The following is a 12,976-nucleotide window of genomic DNA, read 5'->3' as shown; positions in this document are numbered from 1 at the left end:
CCTACCCTAGTTACTAGGGTATATTTACCAAGCCTACCCGGTCTACCGCTTCCTTACCTCCTCTCCAAAGTGTACCACCTTCTGCCCAGTCTGTGCCCTCACCACTAGATTGCAGGAGTCTGGCTGAGGCTCAGCTGCCCCACTGTGCAGGGTATACCGGGTGCGGAGCTGCGGGTCCATCATACTCTTGTCAATGACATCCTCCTGTTCCCGCGGTGGCATTTTCTCCCAGTCGGCACCATAGCGCTCTCGGATCCGCTCCTTGTCCTGCATGATCTTCTTGGCCATGGGGTTCAGGGAGGAGAAGTAGGCAAAGCGATTCCTCTCTCTCTCGTCCAAGGGCCGGTTAGACATCACAGCAGTCCGGGCTGCAGCAATTGCTGCTGCCATAGAGGCCATGTTTCCTCTCCCTGATCCTCTCTGTCTGAGTCTTGGGCTCTTTCTTGTGAGCGTCTGTCGCCCTGCAGCCTCAGGACTCGGGGAGGAGAGTGAGGCAGGGAGAAAGGGGCCAGCCTTTCATACTTCTCCTCCCATCTACTTGTGTTCTTCTCTCCTCCTTTCACTAACTACACTGCACTACTCCCCCTCCTTTTTCTGTAAGCACAAGTCTACATCTGCTTCCTTTATCTGTCTTCCTTTTCTCCTCCTCTCTTTGCAAGCACACACCTCTAATATCTTTTTTTTTTTTTTTTTTTACCTCCTCCCTTTCTGGGATACACCCCTAATATCTCATTGTATCCTCCTCTTTCCAAAAACACACCTTTCATATTCCTATTCTCCTGCTCTCTTTCCAAACACACGCCTCTAATCTCTCCTCTCTCAACACACTCCTCTCATTTCAATTTCTCTTCTCTGTTCAAAAAATCCGACCTAACCTCTCCTCCTTCAGACTCCCCCCCCCCCTCCTCTCTGTTAGTACCACCCTCCTCTATGTTAGTACCCCCCTCCTCTCTGTTAGTACCACCCTCCTCTATGTTAGTACCCCCCTCCTCTCTGTTAGTACCACCCTCCTCTCTGTTAGTACCACCCTCCTCTCTGTTAGTACCACCCTCCTCTCTGTTAGTACCCCCCTCCTCTCTGTTAGTACACTGCTTCTCTGATGTCCCTTCTAGCTCTGTAACCAGCACATTCACAAGAGCTGCACCTGATACGTGGAATACATAGCTGGTAGAGTTTGGTAATACCAGGCTATGATGCAGTGCTAGTTTTGTAGGGAATCCTGAGCAAAGATAAAATAATGTATACAAACTACAATATTTAATGCTTAAATAAAAAAATAATGTATACAAACTACAATATTTAATGTTTAAATAAAAAAAACATGGTAGAAAAAAAAACAACAACACTAATGTGCTTCCAGTTAGTATTCCAGCCCCATTGCAAATAATTTCATAATCTGTATATAGATTTTCTTCTTGATCCCCTACAGAAAAAAAGCCCTGACAGAGGGTCTTGCTACTGAAGCTACCCCTGACGCAAGGAAGGTTCCTGGATGTGAATGCTCTGCCTTATTTGCTGGGGATGTTTCTTCACTGCATGCTGTGAAGGGACAGGAGTTGTGACTCTAGGCGTTGGTGGTGGCATCAAATCACATGTACTTTCCTTACCCCCAGGGCCCTTTCGTTCCTGTTAAGGGAACTTCATTAGGGGTATGGCACACAGCATGTGAACCTGAGATATATAGGTGTATGTGTATGTTAATTTATTTTTATTATTATTATATTGTAATTTTTATGCTATTTTAGTATGTTTTTTTTTATATTTTTCCTTGTATTAAATTGCATTCATATTATTGCTGATATAGTAGCTCATTAGAGCATTTTAATATGTGCCTTTATTTCTTTTCACATCGTCATCTTCACCTGGTTGATTGAACTACAGAGACCTTCTGTGATTGGCAGTTGTGCTCGGGACAATCAACCAATGGGTTAATACATACACCTATATATCTCAGGTTAACATGCTGTGTGCCATTACCCCTGATAAAGTTCCCTTGACAGGAACGAAATGCGTAGGGTTGTTATATTTTCATGTTAAAGGTAACCCCTGCAGTGTATCACCCCTTTCTACCTGCTCCAGTGCAGTTTATAAACACTCTTTGATAAAGTCCAAGCCTGGACGAAACGCGTCAGAGTGGTTCGTGCTGATGTTCTTTACTAGTTGCTAATAACGTTTTTTATTCATCCATGCGTTGGCTGTTGGAGATGCTGTGACCACGGAGCAAACACACTTTTTATAATCTTAAAAGGACTATCATTGTGGGATCCGGCTAGCTTTATCAACGTGAGCAGCTGACAAACTTTCCCACTATCCTCTGACGTCACTGGGACGGGATCAAGCAAACATGGCGTGATCTGGCCACAGGAGCTGAACCGATCACACAACCGCACCGGATAGGGAGACACCGGCATTTGCCTTCTAATTGCCCATGCGGTGGCACACACCAACAATGCCTATTTTACCTGCTACATTGTAAGTAGCCACTTGTCTTTTGCGTATAAACCTTTTACAACAGTACTTCACTATATTGGTTCTTTTTCCATTATTCACAGGATCAGTCAAAGTTGTGGCTTTATATATACATACTATCAGGAGCATCTATCATAGTTTGTATCTTCAGCCACTACCATACACTGTCTATTTTGTTGCGCCCCATGTCTAACGGTTTGTTTTGTAAAACAACCCCCCCCTTTAATATGTGCATCAATACAATCCACATAATGATAAGTAATTGGCTAAATTGCTGATCGATTGGGTGAAGATTTGGCTAGGGAGTTCACTGAATGGCTGTCAGTGCAGCAGAAGAGGACTAAAGATTTGGTGGTTAAGAGGACTTATGCAGTGTGCAGTTATTCCTAAAATATTTGTGGTTTTCTGTGTAAACAGGGACTTTCCCTAGTAGACCAAAATATAATATAAATTATAATCTCAGAAAGAAAAAAAAACGTACAAGTGCATTACAAACTATAATAACCTTTTCTTCCTAAAGGGGCAATCCATACTAAGGCCAAACTGAACTAATTCCACTGATATGTTTAAAGGGTCTCACCTGGGTAATTTATACACAAATCTGACTCAAGTATTTTTTTGCTGCTAGCATTGTTGGATTTGCGTTGGGAAGCCAGTTACAAAAGTATTGTTCTTTTGGCTGGGTCTGTGTGATTGCACCTTTAAATAGTATCTGTCTTCTAGTAATCTCCTAACATTTCTACTTATTCTCCTCCTCATCACTTCTGTAATCTATGAACATATTTCTGTTCTCTCTCTTATTCCTCTGTGTGTGCTCCCAGCTGTCCATCTAGATGTCGTCTCCTCTCACCCTGATGACTCCTCTGATGTCACCTCTTCTCCTCTTTGTCAATGAAATATTTATGTATGTAATATTGTTATCTTACCTTTCACATCCATTGTGCTGCACTGCAGAATATGTTGGCTCCTTATAAATAAATGATAATATTAATTGTAGTGTGCCTTGTATATCTGTGTTAAGTATTATTATTATTCAGATTTATTTTTACATCGCGCCATCCACAGGTGCAGCTCTTTAGAGTACGAGCATACGGATGATTTAAAATACACATATACTATACAATCAAGGTGCATTAAGCATACATATCAACGCACACAGATCTAGGCCAATATTTGCTAAGCAGTCTCTTGCCACAAGCCACCTTTCCAGAGCTGGAAGACACCACACAGCCCATTTTATGTCAAGATTGATACAGATTTGTCCAGACAGATTTAGTCATAGGAACATTATGGGGCATGGGCTACTTTCCCGCACTGGACGACACCATACCGCCCATTGACTTGAATTGGCGGTAAGGTGTTTTTCAGTGTTGGAAGGTGCCCTCTTGCCGAAGACTGCTCAGTAAATATGGGCCCTAATATCTCCACCAATATGTGGTTATTGCATGTTATTCACATAAAACCACTTACAACATGTCCTCATGCCGAATCGCTTATCGCCTCATGTTCTGCATGGCTTGCTTAGCTTTTTCTGGCACTCTCAATGCCAGCCAAGCTTTTCATACCACACTTTGATAACCTCAGTATTAACTTTCACAGGACAGCAAAATTAAACTCATGGGTCAATTTGCATGTCTTCCACAGGTCCCCAAAACCAAATCCGTGGTTCCTAATGCAAAATTAAACTGATGTGACCAAAATGATGAAATAGCCATCTTTGAGTGGGTTTTCGGATTCTGCACTCCCATAACACACATTTTCCTTTGCGCGTTGTATAATGCAGCAGGCAAAATTGGAGAATAACAGCAACGTTTAAAATGGACACGCAGAATGCAATGCAGTGTGATCATTTGCATGACATTACCTAGAATCCTGGTCTGCGGTTTAACTACAGTATGACATAGCGCAATGAACCAGGGTTTAGGGCCTGCGGAATATAGGAGTGGCTAAGGCATAAGCAAACTAGGAACTGCTCATGGAGCCCCTATGAATTCTGGGCGTTTTAACAGATTTAATATGCCTCAACTTCCAAATAATTTGGCTTTTGGGACAACAGTTGTTGTAGTATAATGTAGTTACTTACCCTTGAGCGAGAACAAAAAATCAAAAACGAAAAAATTCCTCATCTTAAGAGTAAGCCGTTTACATGTAAAAAGTGTATTATAACCTTATTTCATTTAGCCCTGTGCCTACACCTCACACTGAGACTTATTTCCCCCCTCAGATATGTTCTATCCTGCACTTGCTCCTATCTGGCAAGACTCCCATTATTCCATTTGGATTGCAAGATTTAGGGCAAGATCTCCCTCATTTCTATTGTTTAACTGTTAAATGGACTTGAAAAACTTTGTATGTTATCTCCATGTGTCTTTATTATAGTTATGTAAAGTGCTGCGTAGAATTGGAGGCATTCTGTAATTGTATACATACAAACATGTACATACTTACACATTCAAGCCCAGTACATCTGTACGTAAGACATTAACCGTTTGATCCTCGACAGCACAATAATTGAATCAACTGATTAAGCTGTAAAGTGCTGCGTACATTGGAGGAACTCTGTAATCATATACATACAAACATGTCAATACATGTCTATATTGGTAAACACCAACCTACAACCGTGTAACCACGTCCGCAGTGCAGAGTGAAGGTTGTGTAGCCGGGTCAGGGTAGGAGAGGTCAGAATGGTCATGATACTCGCCGTGGTCTAGGATTGGAGAAGTCAGATGGTTGTTGTGCGCAGCCGGGGTTCAGGGGTAGAGAAGGTGGGAGTCCAAATGCAAGCCGAGGTCAAGGGTCAGAGAAAGCAGAGGTCCAGGTACAAGCCGAGGTCAAAAGGTACAAGAGAACAAGACAGAATGCACAGAGCAACCGCAGGGCAGCAGGATGCTTGAGGCAAGCACTACGAAACAAACAAAGTTTATGCTCAGCCAATTTGCTTGAGGCAATGCTGAGCATATAAGGATCAGATAGTCAATGAGAGAGCAGCACAAGGCTGTGAGCAATGAGTCATTAGACATAGGCTGTCCACTGATAGGCAGGGGCGGGGTGTATCGCAGGTGTGGAGTAGTTGATGGTATTAACCCCTTGCGTGCCTGTGTTAGTGCGGCACCGGCGTGTAGTCCTATCAGTGCTAGGAACGTCCACCGCCAAGTCACGGACCGTGTTGCGGGGGCGGGGCCAAAGCCCAATCCTTGTAGGTGTGGCGCTTGTGCGCGATCTTCGTGCGGGGGACGCATCACGGGGGCGGGACCGAAATCCAATCCTCACATATTCATGCAGATCCATGCAAATTAGGTACATGGAGTTAGGGAAAGACTTCTGGCGAAGTGAAGGAACGGGCAAGTGTTGGTGCCTGCCCATACTACTGTTCCTCACATTGGTCATGGGGCAACCAAAGGCCCTATTTTTCCTCCCTACTCTATTATAGCACATTCCACTTTCCCGTCTTCTTCACTTTCTTATCATACTGTCCCATTTTCCTGTTAGACGTGTATAAATTATCAGGCATCCATTTCCATTGGTTTACATTCATTCTATTGTGTTAATGTAGCTTTAAACCAAATCAAGTTGTTCCAGAGCTCCTACTTGAGTCCTCAAGTCCCAACAACAGGTCAGGTTTTAAGGATATCCCTGCTTAAGACCAGATGGCAAAATCATTTTGATTTAGCTACCTGTTCATTAGCAGGGATAGACTTAAAACCTGACCTGTTGGTGGGACTGGAGTGGAGTCGAGAACCACTGGCCTTGAAAATGGCTTCTGGAAGGTCTGGCTAGAAGACACCATCCAGCTATTTAAATGCATTTCCACAGGATGCAGTCGGATTTCATCTGGCTTAATGAATTTGACACTACATCTTCTTCCAAACTTTGCCAGAACACTATGCAATACTGCATCTTTTGACTGTTCGTGCAGTAACTAAATGTGGCTTTTATCTTTATGAGGTACTAAAGCTTCAAAACTGAAAAAACAAAAACAAGCAAACAACCTAATTTTATATTCATCTTTGATGAGTAAATGCTGGGTTTCTTTACCCACCACTAAAAATGTTGGCAGAGAGCAAGAACTGAGATATACATAACTTTGGCATCATACTTGGCACCATAGTGCTCAGACCTGATGAAAGGAATCACAGAGTCACAAACTCCAGACATTTTCCCTCCCAGCCAATGTTTATATTTAGAATAAATGTTTGCTACACAACGGACTCTGGACCTAAATCTTTTGCTCTTCAAGTATTATCCTTCTCCCATTCTAATACTTAGAAGAAGTAGCACTGAGGAGCACAATATATTTGTATGCATTTTGGTGAAACATTCAGCTTGCACTTCTTTTTTCCATTGCACTTGGAAGAAGGCTGTTTTATCCCCTAAAATGAAGACAGCGCTGTAGGTTTCAATAACATGGTTGAAAAACCCCTATGATATTCTTTTAGCACAAACCTTTAGAAATTTGGCCCCATAGATTTGTTTTAAATGATTATGCAGACTATGTAAAGAAACCTAAACCATAACATTGGTCAAATTGAAGATGGCTTTAATTAATTTTTACCAGAGTAAAAAAAAACAAAAAGGTTTTTTTTTTAATGTTATAAAATATTAGGATATGCAATTTGATATTCCACCTCTACATCAATTTATCAAAAACACTTTGTACCCATGTTGAATTTTGTACACCAGTTTGTCTTTTGGGGATTGTTAATAGGAGTACTGCATTATTCTCAGTACCCTTCCTGCATCCCAACTCCATACTCAATCCAAAATGCTGCTGCCAGTTATGAAACTCTTTAAGGTCTCTCTCCCCATAAAATGCATTCAATGGCTCCCCAATAAACTCCACGTTGACTATTAAATTCTACATCTCCTTCAATGCTCTACATTCTTCTGCCTCTCCTATATCTGAGCTCTAATCTCCTACTATAACCCTTGTCCCTTACGCTCCGCTAAAAGGCCTCCTCTCATCTCTCTAAACTTTTACACTTTATCCCTCTAACATTTTCCAATCCACATGATCACATCTCTCTCCATCTTCAAGTTACGCCTGAAATCTTACCTCCTTAACGCAGCACTTGGTTAATTTACTCCTGTGCTTACTCCTCACACTGATGCACTTACTGTTCTTTGCCCCTCAAGTATGTTCTATCCTGCACTTGCTCCTATTATATTCTGCAAGTTTCCCATTATTCCATTTAGATTGCAAGATTTAGGGCAAGGACTCCCTCATTGCTACTGTTTAACGCACTTGAAAAACGTATGTTATCTGCATGTATTTGTAAGGATTCTGATTGATCCGTGCCGGGTTTTGCTGCGGTTCGGGTTTTCCAAGTCACCTGCCCTTTCTGCTCACTGTGGCCATTTTGGGTACTGGCAGCCTGATATATAAGGCTATAGTTCCTAGTGGGAGTCGCCGACTCTGTCCCTGGGCTCTGGTCGGTTTATTTGCATCCCTACGTCAGTCCTGCGGGTCTGCTACCTGATTGGAGACAAGCACCGTCACATTTTGTTCAGCAAAACATGGACCCCACTGGGAACTAAGAGATCATGAGACACGTCTCGCCCAGCAAAACCAATGGCACTAATTTCTAGCCGACTTCAGGACATTATCATCCGGGTGGATACACTCCAGGTGGCCCCTGCACTCTACCCCTGCACTGCCATTGCTCAGTCCTCCACTAGGCCAAGGGAACCACGGATCCCGACGCCTCTACGTTATGGAGGGGACCCTATGACTTGTGGACGATTTTTGAATCAATGGTCGATTCAGTTTGAACTCCAGCCCTCCATGTTCTGCCCCCATCGATCCAGGGTAGGAGGGGACCCTGTGACTTGTAGAGGATTTTTTAATCAATGGTCGAGTCAGTTTGAACTCCAGCCCTAAATGTTTAGCACACATCGTTCCAGGGTAGCCTACGTAATTTTCCTACTGACAGACAAGGCTTTGGCAAGGGACTCTCCTCTCTGGGAAAAGGAATCCCAACTGGTTAACGACGCCGCTGCCTTTCTACAAGCATTTAAAAAAGTTTGACACTCCCTGTCGCGAGTTTTCTACTTCGCTCCTTCGAATCTGCCAAGGAACCCGTACTGTGGTCCAGTATGTTATTGAATTCCGAACCCTTGCTGCGGAGACGGGCTGGAACAATGAAGCTTTGCTGGCAGCATTTTGGCAGGGACTTTGAGGGTTTAAAGGACAAACTGACTTGCTGGGACACCCCCAAAGATCTGGAGTAATTATTTGCTCTCTGAATCAGAATGCGAGAACGACAGACCGAGCGAAACCGATCCTCCAAAAACCCCAATAATCCGGCTCGCCCCCCACTTTCAGACCCTTCTTTCTACACCTCTCTGAGGAGGAACAGATGCAAGTAGGTGATACCAAATTATCTGAGCAGGAAGGAACTCGGAAACGTGCCAGGGGGCTGTCTGTACTGTGGGCTCAAAGGTCATTTTGCAAACTCCAGTGCCCAGTGAAGATAGAGGAATATTCTCTGGGCATTTATTCTATTCCTTCTCCATCACAACCTTCACGGCTGCTCCTGCCGGTTTCACTGTCCTGGGGACCAGCCTCCATTTTCACTCAGGCTTTTGTGGATTCAGGAGACGCAGGGAATTGTATTAACCGCGCATTTGCAGAACTCCACTCCCTTCCTCTCCCTACCAGGCAGATTCCGTTAGCAGTAGTGGCCATTGATGGAAGTTCTGATACCTGGGACGATCACCCTGAAGACTAATCCTTTGCTGTTTACGGTTGGGGCACTTCACAAAGAGACACTGTCATTCTATGTTATTTGCTCTCCCTCGACTCCAGTGGTCCTAGGACTTCCCTGGTTGTGCACCACAACCCTAAGATCGATTGGTCGCCCAATCAAGTGACAGCCTGGGGACAACATTGCCATGGATCTTGTCTTCCAGTGTCCGCACTCTCTCTGAGGTTCAGCTACCTACTGAGACTTCCTCATCATGCCTTCCAGTTTCTTATCAGGAGTTTGCTGATGTATTCGACAAAAAACAGGCAGAGGAGTTACCGCCACACCGACCTTATGATTGTGCAATCGATGTGCTCCCATCCCTCCCCGAGGACGCACATAACCCTTTTCGGTGTGGCCAAGGCCATGCCATGCGGGAATACATTTCGGAGAACCTTCAGTGTGGGTTTATTCGCAAATCAAGTTCTCCTGCTGGTGCTGGTTTCTTCTACGTTTACAAAAAAGACTGTTCTCTTAGGCCATGTAACGACGACAAAGGCCTAAATAAAATCACAGTAAAAAAAAAAAAATCGGTATGCTCCACCCATTATTCCTGAACTGTTAGACCACTTACGCAAGGCTACGATCTTCACCAAACTATTTGTTCCCCCCAACTTCGAAGTGAGGTGTTGCAATGGGGTCATAATTCCAAGACGGCTGGCCACCCAAGAGTTAGAAAGACATGTGATTTCCTTGAACAGATCTTTTGTTGGCCAGAGATCCGCAAAGATGTGAAGGAGTTTTTGGCAGCCTGCATTGTATGTGCCCATGACTACCATTCTGTTAGTGGTCGATCGATTCACACAACAGGCCCATTTTGTTCCTCTCAGGAAGCTACCCACAGCCTCTGAACAATCGGAGATCTTTATTAAGGAGATATTCCACCTCCATGGAGTCCCGACGGATATAGTCTCGGACCGCGGATCTGAATTCGTCTCCCGATTTTGGAAAGCCTTCTGCCAAAGAATGGGTACCTCCCTACATTTCTCTTCTTCCTACCATTCCCAGTCCAATGGTCTCACAAAAAAGAGCCAACCAGTCCTTAGAACAATTCCTCCGCTGCGTTGTTGCTGAGCTACAGGACAAATGGGTTGATCTGCTCCCGTGGGCCGAGATTTCCTGCAATTCCATGAAGCACGATTCAACACTGGAATCACCATTCTTTTGGGCCTACGGGTACTATCCCGCTGCCCTTCCTCTTTGCAGCCCCCTCTCTGGAGTTCTCCAGTGGATGACAACATTCAAGAACTCCAATTACTGGAAGAAAATCGAGGCCAATCTGACCAAAGCCGCCCTCCACCAAAAAACCCAGGCAGATAAATGTCGATGACAACCACCACCCCCGTTTCAAGTGGGAGATCAGGTTTGGCTGGCTATAAAAAATAGCTGCTTGAAAATGCCTTCCTCCAAACTCGGGCCCAAATTCATTGACCTTACAAAATCCTGAAACAGATCAACCCTGTGGAGTTCAAACTAGAATTTCCAGATAACTTAAGAATACCCCCAGTGTTCCATGTCTCCCTCTTCAAGCCGTATGTCCAGAACACTTTCTCTCCTCCTACCCTCTCTCCTCCTAAACCGTTCTTGGTGGATGGCCAGGAGGAATTTGAAGCCAAATACTGGATTCCCGTAGATCACGTGGTGGGCTACAGTACTTGGTCCACTAGAAGGGTCAAATCCAGGGATGTCCATGCTCCCATCCTGGTCCGGGCGTTTCATCTCAAATTACCTGCCAAACCAGCTTAGATCGCCTGGGGGTACTGAAAGGAATCTGCTGGATCCGTGATGGGTTTTGCTGCGGTTTGGGTTTTGCAAGTCACCTGCCCTTTCTGCTCACTGTGGCCATTTTGGGTGCTGGCAGCCTGCTATATAAGGCTGCAGTTCCTAGTGGGAGTCGCAGAGTAAGGTTCTACGTTTGCAGCTCCTGTTTGTCTATGCTGTCACGCCTTACCCTTTCGTCTGTTTGGATTTCTCAGTTGCCTACCCCGGTCTGGGACCCCAACCTCACTGCATCCTGCCTGCCCTTACCATTTGCCAATTTACTGGACTTTGCACCACTGCCGCCAGCCCTGACCTCTGCCTGCTTACCGACTACGGATACTTTTACAGGACTCTGTCCGTTTTATTTGCATCCCTACCTCAGTCCTGCGGGTCCGCTTACTGATTTGAGATGAGCACCATCACAGTATTGTCTTTACAGAATTATAATAAAGTGCTGCGTACATTGTAGGCACACTGTAATCGTATATATACACAAAAATTAACACACTTATACATTAAAGCCCGGTACATCGGTAAGTAAGACATTAACCTTTTGATCCTCGACAGCACAATAATTGAATTAACTGATTCAGTCAAGTAATAGCACTTGGTGATAATTTTAAAACTGGAAAATATAGACACCTAAAATATCCAATATGTCCACTTGGGGTTATTTGTAAGGAAATATTGCTTCTAATGATCAATCATTTAACAAAATATAGAATAAAATACTAAATACTGTACAAACAGAATGCTTTTAAAATAAATACTTTGTACTATGTCAAAATTTCTATAGAGGGATTGTATATTTAATATGGAATAACCTACCTTTTTACAGATAGGTTTCTTAATTGAATGGATAACTTTTAGATACTGGGCATAACTGTGTACAAGCCCAGCTAGGATCAACCCACTGCAACCCTTTTAAATTGAGATGGGTCACAAAGGGTCTGGTAGAGCCAGTGCATGACGTGGTACACAAGACAGAATTATTGTCGCAAAGTATTTTGTTTTACTGGTACAGATGTGACCAGCGCCAGCAGCCCTTGTAGTGTATGCACCATGCTAATATTACTTTAGCGTAATATATATTACAAGGTAGAAAAGTAGCTACCGCTCACCTTTTGTAAAATATACACCCTTGTGATCTTTAACCATATCGTAATATATATTAGTAATTTTGCAATGTCACAATCTAGAGGTAGCTCATAGTCTAATTTACTCATTCAGTGCTAAAGAGGAGTGCAATGTTACCAAAATCAATACAAAACATGTATAGCAGTCTCACAAAGAAACACCCACTCTATATAGGCGTTATATTCATTTGAAAGCATTTAGCAAGTCTCCAATATTACAATGGTTGTTTTGATCACAAATGTGATGGTATACCCAAACATTATACATAAACAGGTAAAGCCAGGTATCCATCTACTGCACAAATAGGCTCCCTCTGCAGTGTGGCTTGGCTTCCTCACCCTTCGGTACCGGTATCCCTCAGCAGTGCTTGGTGCCATGTAGGTAGAACCCTGGTGACGTGGCTACGGAAGCTTCAAGATTCAGAATAACTTTTATTTTAAAAAAATAAATAAAAATACCTGTAGGTTTTTCAAATGAGGCAATACAGAGGGACTTCCCTCCCACAAGAAGCAGTATTTTGACAACACCAAAAGTTATATTTGACTCTATTCTGGATTATAAAATTTAGAGCCCCCGAGGAAGCTGTAAAATAATAACAGGGAAACACATACGCATATGGCAAGGGGGGACGGAGGGACTGCATACTGCACAAGGATCCCTGATAACAGCATGGGACCTTCTGAGATACAATGGAGGAGCTGTGGGAGTTCGCAGTGGAATTGCTGACCGGAGTACAGGAAGAACACAGACACCACAGCTCTACCTGAAAGACTCTGGGCGACCTTTCTGCGTCCCAAGACGGACTTATTCACTTACGCTTGTGAGTTTAATGTGTTTTGATTTTTTTTTAATTGTAGTAAGAG

At 43.6% G+C, this 12,976-nt stretch overlaps 1 protein-coding gene across 2 annotated transcripts in view; it reads right to left on the bottom strand.

The window, feature by feature from the left end:
- C4H1orf198 (chromosome 4 C1orf198 homolog) overlaps positions 1-838 on the bottom strand; it is a 53,176-nt gene extending 52,338 nt beyond the window's left edge. The window contains exon 1 of one of the 2 annotated variants that reach the window (XM_075596586.1): positions 58-838. In XM_075596586.1, the coding sequence (XP_075452701.1) occupies positions 58-399 (342 nt within the window). In that variant the 5' untranslated portion in view covers positions 400-838. The remainder of the gene's footprint in view (positions 1-57) is intronic. The other variant, XM_075596587.1, reaches the window with a different exon arrangement.
- Between the last annotated feature and the right edge of the window lie 12,138 nt (positions 839-12,976).

This window comes from Ascaphus truei, chromosome 4 (genome assembly GCF_040206685.1).
Source record: "Ascaphus truei isolate aAscTru1 chromosome 4, aAscTru1.hap1, whole genome shotgun sequence".
NCBI lineage: Eukaryota > Metazoa > Chordata > Amphibia > Anura > Ascaphidae > Ascaphus > Ascaphus truei.
The sequence above is the reverse complement of the archived record's forward strand: the minus strand, read 5'-3'. Positions and strand labels throughout refer to the sequence as shown.